Below are 17,818 nucleotides of genomic sequence, written 5' to 3' on the forward strand. Positions count from 1 at the left end.
CCAACTCTATGATTCTATGATTTATTACAAAGGCTTTATTCAGTGTTGCTTTGCAAAGAAAAATAATGCTGTAGAATGCCCTGAAATTCAAACTACTATGCGGATGAAACTGCAAAACACCATTTATCTATCTGCACCAAAACCATTACCCAAATAACTAATGCAAGCATTTGAATTTTATTTCTAAAAATTGCTTTTGTAAACCTTTACCAATTACCCATTTCAAGTTCATTAAAATATTCATTGAGAACCAAAATAAATAAACTGGGAAAAGGAAGGGTGATTTCATATGGAATTTTTAATGGCATTTTCCAGTCTGAGAATTCAATGTCAGGTACAGTGTTGTTCCATGTCAATAGGATATATTCCAATGTACAACATGTTAACAATGATTTGATGAGGTGCATAGTTTGCTTCCCAACATTATACATACTGAGTGTAATCTTGAGGATACTTTGAGAGGTTTCTGTAAAACAAGCTCTTCAAACATAGAAACTATTCTGAATTTAGGATAAACAGAGGATCTATTATGTTTTCTTTGAACTCCACTCTGAAAGAGGGAACTGGGCAGTGTGCAGCTAACAATCATCATAATTAATACATTTTTGTTCAACAAGCAGGACCTACAACAAAATGTTGGAAATGTGAAATGCTTTATTTGGGGTTTCAACCAAGGATACTTCATTCAAATCTGACACAAACAATATGTTGAAATCTTAGTGGTTTTGTATGCATAGATAGTTACATTCTGGCTACATAAGGATATGTGCTCAGACAGTAAGTTTGTTGTAGTTATATTAGATGCCCTGATCTACAGATGCCCATCATATCAAAGCAGCAATAAACACAATGAGACATGACAAAGTTTTGCCTTCTGTGATACAGTGGATTTCAATAGTGCATTAATTCTACTGTGTAGATGCACCCTAAATCCAGCCATGTGGAAGAGATGTTAAAGGCACTGAAAGTCATTCTGTAAGGTATTCTTTGTTGTTGGGTTTTTGGTCATGTTTATACAAATAAATACATTCATATTACATAAGTAACACTACACTGCTTGAACATTAATGATTCAAGTGCTATACTTCATTGTTTATTAGATTTGAAAAAAGTCAGCAGAGTAAAAATCTGGAGAATATTTATGAAAGAAATGTACATGCAGTTGAGTTGGTGTAGAAAAATCTCTAGAGTAAAAATAATGAGCATTGTGCATCAACAGATCACTGCCTGCAATGATTACAATATATTAATACTGTAACTGAACACATGGCTCGACTATCATTATCTCCACTGAAAAATGAATGTGGAAAACCTTTGTGCTGTATGTGACATCGCACAGCACACCAGTCACAAAGCAGAGTGATGGTTTGCTCTAGCATCTGCTTCTTCATTTCTGATAACTGTAATGTTCTTTGTTCCTTTTGTTTATGGCTCAAGATATTCTTAGACTCAGTTATTCTTAGACCTTGTTTACACTCAGATTTTGAAAGTGCATTTCCATAGAGAGGAAGTATCCCCTAAGATATGCAAAAATGTCCTGGGTGGGTTGAAATGTAATCTTTTTGTCACCAGAGCAAGCTCCTTTTCTCTGGACATCATATTACGAGACAACTTCTCTCCATTTTTCTCTCTCAATTTTTTACAAATACAATAAAAGTCAGTCTTCTAAAAATATTAAGATACAACCAAGCCAAAACAGATATTTGGAAATGTTCTCAAATGTCATCCATTCATATTCTCCTTTAGCCACTTGATCATTTTAGTCAATGATTCATTTGCTTTATCCATAGCAGATTTTGCTTGCAGCACAATTTCAGTTGCTTGTATCCTTTGTTCTGGCTCAAGTGTATTGTTAAGAAAACCTTGGATCTTAAATAATAAATACCTATAATTAGTTTTCAATTATTATGCAACTCTCTGTATGCATTTTTAGAACTGTTAAGATACAGCATAGAACCTGGGAACCTACAAAGCCCATATCACTTACTGTATATGTTTGATTATAAGCCTAGTTTTTCAGCGCTTTTTAGGCTAAAAAAGCTCCCCTTGGCTTATACTCAGGTGAGGGTCCTGGCAGGAAGGCGTGGGGCTAAAATGAGGGTTACTTTCAGCCCTGTGCCTTCCTGCCAGGACCCTCACCTCTCTGCACAGAACTCAGCTCTCCTTCCTCTCTTCCTCTCTTGTGCAGCACACACCTTCCTCTCTTCCTTTATTGGCACAATGTATGTCTTTCCCTCCTCCTCTCTTGGCACCTACTTTTCCTTATTCCTACTTTTCCTTATTCATATACATACAGCATTTCTCCCAAAATGTATATTTAAAATAAACTATGGGGATTATTGGAATGATACATAAGCACATTTACACTAAAGGTTAGAATAATGATTTAATCAGAGTTGGAGAGTTTTATCTTAAATTACAGTTTTATGTAAATATTCAAAAAAACATTTAACCTACTGATGCCTCAATTAATGTAATTTTATTAGTGTCTATTTTTATTTTGGAATTTATCAGTAGCTGTTATATTTCCCACCCTTGGCTTATGCTCAAGTCAAATTGGTGGTAAAATTAGGTGTCTTGGCTTATATTCGGGTTGGCTTATACTCGAGTATATGCGGTACTTTTTATGTGAAAATATCTTTGAGGAATCACACAAGAACAGGTGAAAGGGGCCACTGCAGAAAAGCAATACCATCCAATCATAGAATTGACCATGATCTAATAGAGCCAATTAGGAAGAAAATCTCCCCTCCTAAAGTCCCACTCCTCCCAGGAGCCTGCCTTCTATTTCAGTCATCCATCTGGGAAAACATTGATTCTGATTTCCATTAAAAGCACCAGAGATGCAGTCGTGTTTAAAATAATGTAATCACATTACAGGCCCATTTGTAATTTTCCATTCAATACAATTTTAAATATAAAATACATTTCTATTTTCTTCACACTTTAAAGCAGTGGTTCCCAACCTTCGGTCTTCCAGTTGTTTTGGACATCAGCTCCCACAATTCCTAACAGCTGGTGAGCTGGCTGGGATTTCTGGGAGTTGAAGTCCAAAACCACTGGAAGACCAAAAATTGGGAACCATTGCTTTAGAGAGAGCATTTTGTGTTATATCCATTTATTATGTTTCAATTATTCTGCTTACCATTTGCACCTCTACATCAGTTCTGACGGACCCCATGAAATCACGTAGTATTCCAGATCTACTCCTATAATAGAAAGTGTTATGAACATTCCTAAGGAAGTAGATATTTTGATATAACGGTGATAGCATGCAACTTTTTCTCCACCCTCTGTTCTTATTCATGATGATTTTGTAGGAATCTGATGGAATTGCTAATATGGATTATCCAAAGTTATAGCAAACAACCTTTTGATGATCAAGGGATGCATTTTCATAAGGAAAAGAGGCCAAAGATCACAAACTGCTGACAACAGACAAGCTCAAGGGCTAAAATAGATTTTAAAAAGATATTTGATTTTTCTCTCATCAAGACCACTCCTTCTCTCAGCGATCCTCTTACAGTGTGAAAACAGTGATCTTGGCTGCCTCAGAATTGCATGGGGGAGACAACGTCCACGTTAACCTGGTGAAGACCATTATTTACCTTAGTGGTCAGGAAGCCAACATTCCTGGCTGCATCAAAATGATGGAGAGGGTAAAACAAGGTTGACAAAGCACCCTATCCCAATAATGGGATAACTTTCCCCCTTCTGTAATCGGCCACTTCAGAGGTAGGCATCATGTACGTTACATTACTGTACGGTAAGCCCCAATAATTCTCCATTAGCATAATCAGCATTGAGGAGTGCTGGGCTACAGGATGGCAATAGCAAATCACCTATGAGCAATCCGTACCTAAGGGCCAATCCACACAGGGACAAAATCGCAAGCCCTCTTGGGTTTTATCTGAGGAGTCCAAATGATGCCTCAGGTAAAGGTGAATTAATTCAGGACAAAGCAGATAAAACCTGCTTTATCCCAAAGTAATTAGTTACTGGATGAGACCCAGGTCTTCCTAGGACTACCGAGAGGGCAGTCAGCACAGTCCTCTTGGGTTTTCCGGGCTGAATCAGCCTGAAAAGCCCAGAAGACTGTAACCCCCTCCTCCAAACCGCTTAAAAACCCCTTAAAATTAAAAATAACTTACCCGGCTGCCATTACCCTGGTGCCGGAGCTCTCCTAGCACATAGAAATGATGTGCCAGGAGAAGGGGGGCCAGGAGCAAAATTGTTCCTGCCCCCCTTCTTCTGGTGTGCCATTTCTACGCACCAGGAAGCTCTAGCACCAGGGTAGTGGTGGCCGGGTAAGTTATTTTTAATTTTTAAAGCTTTTCTTGGGAGATTTCTTTGTTTTCTGGGTGCCATGCCTACATCCAGCAGGAAATCTGGACACCCCCCTAAAAAGTGTGGGTTTGGGGGCGGGGATGGACTTTAACCCACACTCAATTGAGTTTCTTAAACCCGATTGGGTGCAGTTTAAAGACCTGTCTGGAACAGGCCTAAGAAAACCCTATTATGTTCTGAGCTTGAGAGAAGACAAGGGTACATATATTACATTGACTGAGAAGCAGCCACTGCGACCAATAGGACTTCATTCCCCTGTTGTTGGGAAGGAGCTGATTGACAGCCCCATTCCATCCTGTGACCAATGTCTGGTGTGACAGGCAAAAGCAGGATCCCTGTCATAATTCTCCCTTGTGCCAGGGATTGCTCATTTGGTTGGGGCTGAGTCTCAGCAAGACGGGTCCCAATTGACAGAGGAACAGATCCCTTTCAATTGCAGTGACTTCTTCCTGGTCAGTGGAAATGGGGGACTTTCATGATCCCTACATAGTCTTTGAACTAATCACAAGTACATAACTCTAGAATATTCATTAATAACTGCCCCATAGGATTCCAGCCCCGATTACTCTATTAATAATAACAGTATAAAAATAAGAACAATTTTTAGGGGACTCTGGCAGTCACAAAAATGGCCTTGGGTGGTGCAGGTGGACTGCAGATAGTGCAAGTCTTGCCCCTGCATAGTCTACAGTGAACAAGGTTATTGGAAAGAAATAGCTCTCTGACTTAATAAATTAAGATAAGAAACACATACTAAAATACAATTATATCAAAATCTCAGTAATTGTCCATACCTATTGTACAGATCTGCCCAATTGTCTGTTATAAATTTCCATGCTATCCGATGACCAACTTCATTTTTTGCCACTTTTTCAATTGCATGTCTTATATAGAAAAATTCAATTGAAGACTCATTGATGATAGACTGCAATAATCTGTAAATAAATATGAGATTAGTGATATAAAATAAAGGATACATTGTAAATATTTCTCTTATGCATTTAAGGTGAGTGTACGCTGTTCTATATTTAATAGGAAAGAAATGCAAGAAACATCTGCATGGCTGAAATTGTACTGTGAATCGCAAAGTCTTACTTCCTAAAGTCAAATTTGGGTTATCTTGAAAAACAGGGTATATGTTAAGATCTACTAAGATCAAGGCACTGCTGAAGCCTAGAACATTTACAGAAGTTTAACTCATTGTTCTTTCAAAACTAACTCACTAACCTTCTTCTCCAAGTTTCAAAAAACTTGTGATTTCAGTCAGTTTCTTCTAGAACATAGGTACTGGTGAAATCGATGTGGAAGTTTGCTATCAAAAGGCAAGTTCTAAACCTTCACTCATATATCTGCCTAAGGTAAAACAGTCAAGTATAACTTTCTCCCATTGGTAGGACTGCCAAGTTGAAGTGACACTTCTGGCCCTTTGAATGCCTAAGGAGTGAAATGGTGGCAGTGGCAGCTCTTTGTCACTTCTCCACTATGGCAGGCAGAGCAAAGGGGATCAGTACTTCTTTTAGTTTCTCTCAGAAATTCATCTGCCCAGGGGAGACCTAAACAAAACACCAACCACTTCTATTCTCTCCAGCAGCCTTTTGAGATGCCTTAGCACAGTGCTTCTCAACCTGTGGGTCTCCAGGTATTTTGGCCTACAACTTCCAGAAATCCCAGCCAGTTTAACAGCTGTTAGGATTTCTTGGAGTTGAAGGCCAAAACGTCTGGGGACCTACAGGTTGAGAACCACTGCCTCAGCAGGGTAATGGTGGAGGATCTTTAGTGTTCCCCTCATGGTAGAATAGTTGACCCTTGGTTCTTATGTGAACTGGCTGAGAAGAGGTGAGATGGAGAGTGTTTCCTCCAGACCCAGGCAAATGAATGTTTAGGGAAGACATCCTAATAGCTATAAAAATGAGGGAGAAAAGAGCTCCTGAAGTTTTCCCCAATTATAGTAATTATGTGCAATTACTATAATGAAATAGTAACAAAATTTCATTACTCTCATTATAGTAACAATTTTTTCACTAACTATACTTTAGAAATACTTTAGAAACAGAACACCAGCAAACCCCCACCCCCATTTTTGTAATGACTTTTGAAACATTTTTAGTAGATTGCACATCCCTACTTGATACTACTGCCACTTTTCTGCCCTAAGTGGCAGCTGGCAGTTGGCTGTTGTTTTTGCTGTGGCTGCTGCAACCACTGCTATGTTTGTTGCATCTCTCCATAGTGCTGAGATCAGTCCATCCTGTTTTATTTATTTATTTATTTAAAACATTTATATTCTGCTCTTCTCACCCCGAAGGGGACTCAGGGCGGAGCACAGCATATATACGGCAAACATTCAATACCAGGATAAGAATTCATATATGCATACATAAAACATTAAAAACATTTATCTCAATATTAAAATACACCATTTAAAACCGTCTTGGTCATCTGCATCTAATCTAATTTGCCTGGTAATCTTTCCTATTGCTGTTATATTGCCCTGTCCCGAAAGCTTGATACCACGGCCAAGTTTTTACCATCCTTCTGAAGGACAGGAGGGAGGGGGCCGATCTGATCTCGCCAGGAAGGGAGTTTCATAGCCAGGGGGCAATCACCGGTTGACACTTTGCCACTTCAGTTGTGTATTGATAGCATAGAAACCAGCTCTTTCTCTTTTCTTTCTTTCCCATTTCTCCACAATGGGCCACAGCAATGTGTGGCTGGGTACAGCTAGTCTTAAAATGCAAGTTAATTAAAAATGCAAGTTAATTAAGGTCACCTTTGAAGTAGCCATGGCTCTTTGGTGCAGGCCAGAGCAGATAATATTGAATATTCTTCATGCAATTCTGTACCATTCTGCTTTTGCTGTTCCCATAAAAATTCCCACTCTTTGTCACTGCCCATCTGAACACCATAGCAACACACAAACGTGCTGTAACAGACATGACCCCTGAAACAGAGGATATGACTTAGAATTAGCATGACACAACACCCTGCTTCACAATGAAAAAAATGATAAAAATGTATTAAAATATATTACTATGAGTTATAAAATTCTAAGTAAACCAGGCTCCATTTCCCACTGAGGAGGTAGTAATAATAATAATAATAATAATAATAATAATAATAATAACTTTATTTATACCCCACCACCATCTCCTTAGGGACTCGGGGCAGCTTACAAAATAGCACACAAAGATTCCATACATAATATACATGGTACATAATATCAAATACATCAACATAAAAAATACATTACATAAACCATGTATATAAACTGGATAAAACAACCTCTATTAAAATATTAAACTCAATTAAAATCAGATAATAGATATATGCAATCAATATAGTACATAAACCATGTATATAAACTGGATAAAACAACCTCTATTAAAATATTAAACTCAATTAAAATCAGATAATAGATATATGCAATCAATATAGCAGCCCAGCTGAACACACAGAATATTGATATAAAGTGCTAAGTGATTGGCAATCTGTTCTGGTTACTGTCTAAACAAATGCCTGCTGGAAAAAACAAGTCTTTTACTCTTTCCCAAAGTGTTGTAGTGTAGAGGTTTGTCTAAGTTCACTGGGTAGGGCGTTCCAGAGCTGAGGGGCCACCACCGAGAAGGCCCTCTCCCTTGTTCCTACCAACCGCACTAAAGACGGAGGCAGGACCAAGAGGAGGGCCTCCCCAGCAGATCTTAGGGTGCATAGGGGGAGATGCAGTCATGAAGATATGCTGGTCCCGAACTATGTAGGGCGTTCTACACTTTGAATTGGGACCAGAAACTTATCAGCAGCCAGTGGAGCTGCTTCACCACTGAGTGGTGTGCTCCCTATAATTATCTCCAGTTAGTAACCTGGTACAAAAGGATTGGGTAAAACAAGAGGAATATCAACAAGTACAGCTTAGAATCCTGCTTGTTCCTTCCTGTAACAAGCTTTAGTTCTCCCTCACAAAACTTTCCAAAGAGTTTGAGTCACTATCAAAGAGTAATTTCCCCTGAATTCTGTAAGAAATGTATCTAAATTTATGATACTCCACATTTTATATCACAGACTTATCAGTTCTAGCTGAGTTTCCAGCATCAATGAGGTAAAAATGCCAATTTTTGTGACAGATTGTTAAATGAAAACTAAAACATAATACATGTCCATCTGTAGTTTTCACTGTTACATTTCTATTGGTGTGCAACAGAGTAAAGAGGGAATATAACATGCCTTTTTGAGATAAAAATTAACAAAATGAGTCAGCAAGCTGTTGGAAAATAAAATTGTTGATTCCATAACTCCCTTGTATCAGGATTACAGATTTTCTCAGGGTCCGGGGTCATTTTTGTCCTCCCCTGGATCTACATGGGCTGCACCCCATTGTGACTTCCTGGCCCTTAAGAAAAGTGTTTTCTAACTGATTGTCTATTTGTATATTTATGTACAAAGATCATATTTACTCATTATCAGGACGGTTCATTCTTCTGGTGAAGATTTCAGAAATAAGGTTTAAACAGTCACGGTGCCCAAACCGACATACTGTTTCAAATATTTTTTCTAAATCGTTTCTAAGAAGAGAGATAAAATGCATAGAAAGAAACAAATTAAACATGCTGCGTAACATCAAAATTAGTGCTAACTATTATATCTTTGCAGGCTTCCACTATCGCTATTTCATTTGCATTCATGTGTTTGCCTTCTACCTCCACACATCTTGATTGAGTAAAATTTGCAGAAGTGACATGATATTGTTTTTGAGTCTGAGGAAAGTCCTAACAGTCTCCTGGGTTACTTTTAAATCCAGTATTCCTTTCTATACTTTTTATAGATTTGAACAATTTGCTTCAGTACTCCAGTCATTCAAACAAATAAACATTTGCTAGAATTAGCAGCTTTTTCATTGCTAAAGACCTCATCACATGGATGAGGTCCAGTATTGCGATTAGCATACCTCTATGGCAAATCAGGGTGGCAACAGGCAGTCCCAGCACCCCGACCAGCAGATAACAGTTCCCAGCACCCCTGACCAGCAGATAACACATGGGAAAGCGTCACCACAAAGCTTAATCCTGTAGTAGTTTTGTTGTTCCTAATGGAACACGAGGAGGCTATCACTTGGTGGTGCAGTGCCCTACCACACTGCCACCCCAGTTTACCCATGAAGCTCCACTGGAAGTCTGCCTATGTTATCTGATGGGCAACATGGGGCTCTGTGAATGAACTGAGGCAGTTGCATCCTAAGATGCTTATTTTTTCACCCTAAGATGCTTATTTTTAGGTCACAACTGTGGAATGACCTGCTGGAAGAGATTCAACAGCTAAATGAGCTGTCAAAATTCAAAACATAACCGAAGACATCCATATGTGGTGGGATTGTGCCAAAGTACAAGAATTCTACAGGAAAATAAAGAGTGAAATGGCCGTAATATTAGGGCAAAACATGGAGCTGAACAAAAAACAGTTTTTACCCCTAAATTGGAAAAGTTATATATAGATATGTCACTTTTGGGTTTTTTTCTAAACATTCTTGTTAGGAAATGTGCCTATGTTATATATTCTACTTGTATGATCCAAATGTAAAAATGTTTTTAAAAGACACAACCAAAGACCCATCTCTTCCGGCAAGCCTACCCGTTCAACTTTGAACCATGAGTTTTATATTTGCATTCTATTTCTGCTGTATTTTGATCTTTGTATCATGTGTTTTGGTATATGCATTTTATAGTACTGCATTTTAATATATTTTATCGTATGTATTTTATATTGATGTGCTGTGACTGTGTTGTACCCTGCCTTGAGCCATGAAATCAATTTAATATTATTATTATTATTGCTACTACTACTACTACTAACAACTTGTTTGTAAACTTCCTGTTTGCTTATCCATACTCACTCTCTTTCTGCATACCTCTAACCAGCAACCATTCCCCCAAAATCAAATTTTATAAAACAAATTGTGTTTTGTTAAAACTCCAGTTTACCCCCTGGAATTTATCAGCCCCTCATTTTCACTTCTGTTCTTGTTAGCACATGGATAGGGAAGAGAGTATCTTATACAGGATGGACTTACATAAGATGGAGTAGGGCAATCTTTGTCAAACTCTGATCTTACAGCTGTTTTGGACTTCAGCTCCCAGAATTCCAGGTCATTGGCCAAAGCATCTGAGGCTTCTGGAAGTTGGTATTCAAAGCACCTGGGAGTCTAGAGCTTGGGAATCACTAAAAAGAGTGACAATCTCTTCTTTTAAATATACTCACGTAGCAATATAGATAGCTGGCTCCATTTTAACATCCTCATGAAGGAGAGATGCATAATGATGAAATACTGGTAATATTCGTGGTAACAAGTATTTCTTTGAGGAAAAGAAAGGCAGGTTATTTTAAAAGTTTCAACACACTCTTCTTTTATTCCTTTAATATGGAGGGAGAATGAGGATTTGACCTTTGAGATATACAGGGCTGATAAGGGAAATCTTAGAAAATACTCTACACGCCTCTCTTCTCTCCCTTTTTCCACATGATTTCTATAGTTCATTATTCAAATTGGGCTCTATTTGTAAAAATGTTTCCAAACCTGATTATAATTATGTGCATGCATACAATGTTGCTTAAAAACAAAGGGCCCTGCCAAAGGAAATGTAGTTCTGTGATATGACTACTCCAAGTAGAACAATGCTGAGAAATGTGTAGCTCAGAGATTTCAGAAAGTACCTAGGGCTATTTTTGCAACCTGTGAATCCTCCAGAGTGTTAAGAATCCCTTCTTCATTGAATTTGCCGCTCCATGAATAGTGACTATATGTTAAAATGGCTCAGAGGGCCTCCAACCATTTCAAAATAATTAAATTCCCAAACCTAATGGGGACATGTTTGATCCTATGCTCTCTAAATCATTAGAAACTGCTCACCACAATGCCAAACTATTTTTATTTGAGTTTGAAAGTATCAGAAATATGTTATAAGAAAGTTGTATGATATGTTTCACCATAACTTTTTCAAATGATGAAGTAGTCAATAGCACCAATATACTGGATTGGGTTGCTGTGAGTTTTCTGGGTTGTGTGGCAATGTTCCAGAAGCATTCCCTCCTGACATTTCACCCATATCAATGGCAGGCATTCTCAAAGATTGTGAGGTCTGTTGGAAACTAGGCAAGTGTGGCTGATATATCTGCAAAATGTCCATGGTGGGAGAAAGAACTCTTGTCTGCTTTAGGCAAGTGTGGCTGTTGCAATTGGTCACATTGATTAGCATTTAATGGCCTTGCAGCTTCAAAGCTTGGTTGGTTACTGCCTGAGGGGATCCTTTGTTGGGAGGCATTAGCTGGCCCTGATTATTTCTTATCTGGAATGCACCTGTTTTGAGTGTTGTTCTTTATTTGCGGTCCTGATTTTAGAGTTTTTTAATACTGGTAGCTAGATTAATCTAATATTGCAGATTAATTCCATTATTTTCAAGACACACTACTAATTAACCCGTTAGAGACAAAATAGGGGATATGCAAGATGCTTAAAACAAAGCAAAGCAAGGAAAACACAGCAATAGGTTGCTAAAATTAATCAATGGTCTAAAATTCAGAACATAGATACCTTTAAAATGGGATATAATTCATAGTCATCCCGAATATAATGCCAGCTGTATGTGTCTAGATAAGGAAGCACTGTATTCCACACTATGATTTCATCTTCTTTTTCAAGATATTTAGTGAAATATAATGCAGTACCATATTCAAGGTAACCAGACCTATTGAAAAGAGATCAAATTAGGAAATTGATATATGCTCTATGTTTGTCTATCTATCTGCACATACCAGCTGAAGAAATCAAGCAAAGAAAAGTGTAGCAGTTACTGGGGGAAAATGTGAATATGTAACTGAAACCAAGTTCATAAAATAATATTCTACTCACTGTCAGCAGACTGACATTTACAGGCTCTTGTCCTTCACTTATAAGGGGCAAAGAGGTAGTAGGATAGCTTTGCTGAACTGGGCAAGCAGTGCCCTGGGAGCTATGAGCCAATGGAGGCTGCCTGTCACCGTGTACCCCATCCCAGCCATTTGTCTGCCAGCACTGACAACCCTGGCTCTCCTGGTGCTTCCAGCACAGCTTCCAAAATTATCCCTCTGCCCATCTCTGTTCTTCTGTCCCCAAACTTCCCTATTCCAACAGAAGCAGCTGAGTCCTACTGTGGCATCTGACAGGTTAGTTCAGGCATAGACAAACAACCAGGAGGCTGTTGGGAATTGTGGGAACTGAAACCCAAATTACCTGGAAGTCCTAAGTTTGCCCATGCCTGAGGTAGCTAGTGTAGTCCTTTTACATCATGTTTGGCCCCTGGGCCACAATCTATGCCCTGTAAAATCATAGAATCATAGAGTTCAAAGAGACCCAGTGGGCCATCCAGTCCAACTCCCTGCCAAGGAACAGGAAAATCGCATACAAAGCACCCTTGACAGATGGCCACCCAGCCTCTGTTTAAAAGCCTCTAAAGAAGACGCCTCCACCACAGTTTGAGGCAGAGAGTTGCACTGCTGAACAGCTCCCACAGTTCTTCCTAATGTTCAGGTGGAATCTCCTTTCCTGTAGTTTGAAGCCATTGTTTTGCGTCCAGGTCTCCAGGGCAGCAGAAAACAAGCCTATGACTTCCCCTCACATATTTATACATGGCCATCATATCTCTTCTCAGCCTTCTCTTCTGCAGGCTAAACACGCCCAGCTCTTTAAGCTACTCCTTATAGGGCTGGTTCTTCAGACCCTTGATCATTTTAGTTGCCCTTCTCTGAACACATTCCAGCTTGTCAACATCTCCCTTCAATTGTGGTGCCCAGAATTGGAAACTGTATTCCAGGTGTGGTCTGAATAGAGGAATAGCACAGTTATAAATATTGTATAATTGTGCATGAATAATATCTGGAGTTTGATAACACAGTGAAAAGATCAAAACTATAGGAAAGGAGGAAACTGCATCGCAGGTGGATATATTCAATGAAAGAAGCCACAGCGAGTTTGCAGAATCCAACAAGACAATTGATTACTGTGGGTTTTGGAGGTCTCTTATTCACAAGGCCACCGTCAATCACTGTCAATAACAACAACAAATATCCAAGATGGCATATGTCATTGATTTTTTAAAAAGTTATTTGCTATGATGAGTTGCATGACACTGAATTTTTCCAGCTGCCAATTCTGAAAGTTTGGTCATTGATTTCCTAGGCAGTCCTGCATAGAAAGGGTGGAGGGGCTTAAAATCATTAAGTGGGAGAAAAGTTAAAAAAGAGATTTCAAACTATTGAGGTTACTGTTATCAACAGTTCATCATGAAGAAGTTTTTGATTTATTTTACAATACAGCTGTCTTCCACACTATACTCTCTGGAAGAAGTCAAAAGGAAAATTCCCTTTAGCCATTCTGGTGTAATGGAGGCCCCTTCCACACAACTGAATAAAATCCCACATTTTCTGCTTTGAACTGAAATATATGGCAGTGTGGACTCAGATAGCCCATTTCAAAGTAGATATTGTGGGATTTTCTGCCTTGATATTCTGGATTATATGGCTGTGTGGAGTCCTGAGAGGCAGCTTTGAAATACATTATTTCCTTCAAAGATCAATTAGTCTAAAAATTGCTACATGTGAATGAAAACAGATGTAATGAGATCTTGTTTTTTCCATTCCAAATTTTATTTTATTGGGGGATATTAGAATACTTTCAGAATGCAGGCACAATTTTAAAAGCTTAAATATGAATCTTCGAAAAACAAAAACTAGATATAATTCAGTGAGAGTACGAGAAAGAAATCAGGAGATTAAGTATGGTATGTTATGTTCAGCTGCATGGTATAACACCTGTAGACACATGTAAGAGCTACACACCATGGAAAACAAGAAGCAACTTCCCAAATGAGGGATGTGTACTGGCTTAACTAAAGATACACAATACCAAAGGAAACCATACAAATGGCTTGGAACAAAATGCTGCATTCAACACAATTTAACTTGAAGTGCTGGCAATGCCACTAAATGGTATTACAGAAGGAGGAATGTCCAAGCAGAATCAGCAAGATATACTCACCATTCAAAGCCTATTGAGCGGTGATGTTCCAGGCAGACAATTCATAAAAAGAGGAAGCTGAAGTAGAAGCAGCATCAGGAAAGGAAGCAGGTTGAGGCTGGAAAAATGGACCAAGTGGCTGAGCTCAGAACTGCAGCAGAAAGAAGTCAGGAGCAAGAACAGGCTGGAGGCAAAGAAGGAAGCCCCTATTTAGAATGCAGAGCCGAAGGGTTTTTGAGATATAGCCATGCAGAGTATAACCAAAGCTGCATTTCTAAGCACATGTTGAAAATCAGTTCCATCCAGCTAAGTGATTCTCCAGCATCACACTTAGGATTTTACTACACTCCAGTTTCAAAAGGCACAGTTAAAGAGTAAGTCCCTAGACATTTCTAGACACACACACACACTTATGTATGATCTAGAAACTGTGGTCAAAGAATAGACCCAAAAATGAAAGTTGGTGTATCCATGGCCCAAATAAGTGCTGTATCGTGACTCTTACCCAAAAGGGAACCACCCCCTTCTCTGAGTAGATGGAAAAAAGAAAGGTCTTAGTCCAGTGGTTCTCAACCTGTGGTTCCCCAGGTGTTTTGGCCTACAACTCCCAGCCACTTTACCATCTGTTAGGATTTCTGGGAAATGAAGGCCAAAACATCTGGGTGTTGCACTCCAAGGCTGGGAACCACCTCTGTACTTAACACACACTCCAGTCCACAGTAAAATAACTAAGCAGGTTATTGAAGAATATATATGAAAAGCACTTCAGGAAGATAGTATCAAAAACTAAAGTCCAAATATCAGGAATAATCTACAGAAATCAAAGTACAGGAATAACATCAAAAACCAGGAATACAAAAGCAGAATAAATCCAAAATATGAAATGCAGAAACAGTCTTCAAAACTTGAAATCATGAGGGATGAACAAAAGAAAGCATGGAACATAGAACTAAAAATCCCTTGACGTGACAATAGATCTATACTCAGTCACCAACATTGCCTGGACTAATGGACCGATCTGTTGGGCTAGCTAATATAGAGAGAAAACCATGCCTTCTCCCCTGGGAAACTAATAAGGACTTCCTTGATAACAATCATCTTGACCTTTGTACACTCTCCTGAGAAGCCCTATGTTGACAGAATGTAAATCTCCTATCTAACCGCCTGGACTTACATTGGTATAGATATATATTTAGGTTCTCCCAGGATGGACCACATTCTTGCCTTTTGCCACTTTTATCAGAGAAGGGAATGTTACTTTTTTGATAAGTGTTAACTGTACCTTAACTTTTATCCGAAAAGCAACCATCCTCCTTTCTGAACGACATGTCAAAAAGCCTTTATGTGCCTTAATGGGGAAATGGCAGCAGCAGCCATGACAGCTGAAGTGCTGAGGAAAAACTTGCACTTTCCCCTTTCTGCAAAATGACCCTTAACTTATCAATGGGTCATATCAACATTTATAATTTTGACCTCAAAGCCTGCCTTCAACTTATACATCTGCCCAACTTAAATGCAAGTGTATATGGTACTTGTGAGGAAACAGATTGTACTCTTGAATATGGATTGGTTCCGGACTTCAAGTCATGCTAAGAGCATACTCACTGAAATCAAAGGAAATTGAACTAATTATTATTCATTTGTCCATCCATTTCAAGGCTCCTGTTCTGTTCATGACTGACTCAGGGTACTATTGGTCAGGATTCTACATGGGCTTCTTGGTTACATTGGCATAACTAAGCAACATCTTCCAGACCAACTTTATGAGGTATCACTCACACAGACAGTAGGAATAATTGGTGAATGATGTCTCCACCAGGACCTTGCCTACTGAAAAAAACAGCTGCAATATGGAAATGTGACTAAAGTGGTGCTTTGATTGTTGCAGTCCCACTTGCAGGTAGGAGAGTGGAAAAAATGTCATCCCCCAACAAAATGAACCTCCTTCTCTCAGTGAGGCTAATATCCAATAAAGCAAGTTGGTAGGTGGCAGTTAAGATCATGGCAATAGTGCCATAACTGTGACTACATACAAATTACAAATGCTGATTAGTATATGGATGCATCACTCCTGGTTACACATTCTGAAGTGTGATTCTGAATTTTGTCCTGTAGCCTTCTCAGGGAGAGAATCAACAGAACTGTGCATTGAGGTAAGTGAAAACTGATACAGCTCCCAAATATGAAAAAAGGAAGAAAGGCACACAGGCTAAGAAAACCAAGTGGGTGACATAAGCTGGATCCCTAGCAAATCTAGAATTGAGACCTATCTACTCAGATGCTATGATATAAATAAAGTCTTGTCATATCTTTAAGCTTCAGACCAATTTCCATTTTCAGGAGAAAAAAATGTTTCAATCAAAAATTCCAAACATTTTTCTTCAAAGCCACAACAATGGGCATTCACATTCTTGTGTCTTATACCAGGACTCCACATATTTTTGAATTCACATTTATTCAAAAAGCAAACTAAAACAGGAAATTGGATTTCTCATTGGTGAGGTACTCTAGCTATCATGGCCAATAGTGAGATTATCTCAAATATTTGGAAGAATAGTAGTACGTAGGTCTACACCGTGGTTAAATCCACTTCTACATTATGTCTCTTAGGCTAATCAAACTGATCAAAGGATCCAAACCACATGATAAAGTGTCCCTTCCCACAAAGTTGATAAGAGAGATGGCAGAGGAATGGTGATCAATATTTTTAAAGGAGACAGACAAAAAAAAGTAAAACTCCATCATAAATATGGGTCAAATGTCTATAACAGATATGCTTACCACTGCATGCTAAAAGCATCTGACATCAATTGTAACTTGTTGACCACAGGAATCACCTGAAAAGAAGAACCATAAGTTTAAAAGATGTAGACAACTCACATATCCTATGTTTCAAAGTATTCTCAGATAGCTGCAACACTTGGAAGTCAAACTCATGCACACATTAAATATAATGCCACTAATACTCTAATGGCCCCCAATTATTCAAAAATGAAAACAACTAGGATATTATCACTTGTGAACAAACACCTTGAGTCTCTAGTTCTGCATGCAATCCCTAAAGTGTGTACAAGCATAGAAATGTAGGAAAGAGACATCAATTACACGTAGTTCCTTCTTTTTCCCTTCCCTTATAAAAGAGCAAGCCAAAAGCAATTGTATTGCCATGCCAGATGCTAGACATAGTCGTGGGTTAGGAATAGACATGGGCTACCTCTAGCACCCAGTTTTATGTGTGTTCATTGCCTTCAGACTTTTCTTTATCTCAGACAGACCTATATTAAGGGTTTTATGAGAAACTTTACGTACTGAACCATGTTCTTCTGTTGATAAACAACTTCCAATTGTAACCAGATCTATCATTCGAGGATCTAACTTTTGCAGATTTGAGCAATATGATCTCTGAGAATCTCCAGGTCTTTCAGTACAACTCTA

The 17,818-nt window shown here is 38.7% G+C and overlaps 1 protein-coding gene across 2 annotated transcripts in view; it reads right to left on the minus strand.

Annotated features, from left to right (window-relative positions):
- Positions 1 to 279: 279 nt before the first annotated feature.
- Positions 280 to 17,818, minus strand: part of LVRN (laeverin) — a 44,860-nt gene continuing 27,321 nt past the window's right edge. For both annotated transcript variants that reach the window (XM_067464489.1, XM_060759677.2), the window contains exons 13-20: positions 17,165 to 17,220; positions 11,924 to 12,077; positions 10,594 to 10,688; positions 8,796 to 8,903; positions 7,118 to 7,288; positions 5,142 to 5,282; positions 3,146 to 3,209; positions 280 to 1,869 (exon numbers count right to left, since the gene is read on the minus strand). In XM_067464489.1, coding sequence (XP_067320590.1) covers positions 1,723 to 1,869; positions 3,146 to 3,209; positions 5,142 to 5,282; positions 7,118 to 7,288; positions 8,796 to 8,903; positions 10,594 to 10,688; positions 11,924 to 12,077; positions 17,165 to 17,220 — 936 coding nt within the window. In that variant the 3' untranslated portion in view covers positions 280 to 1,722. The remainder of the gene's footprint in view (positions 1,870 to 3,145; positions 3,210 to 5,141; positions 5,283 to 7,117; positions 7,289 to 8,795; positions 8,904 to 10,593; positions 10,689 to 11,923; positions 12,078 to 17,164; positions 17,221 to 17,818) is intronic.

The sequence above is a fragment of the Anolis sagrei genome, chromosome 2 (assembly GCF_037176765.1).
Source record: "Anolis sagrei isolate rAnoSag1 chromosome 2, rAnoSag1.mat, whole genome shotgun sequence".
Taxonomy (NCBI): Eukaryota; Metazoa; Chordata; class Lepidosauria; order Squamata; family Dactyloidae; genus Anolis; species Anolis sagrei.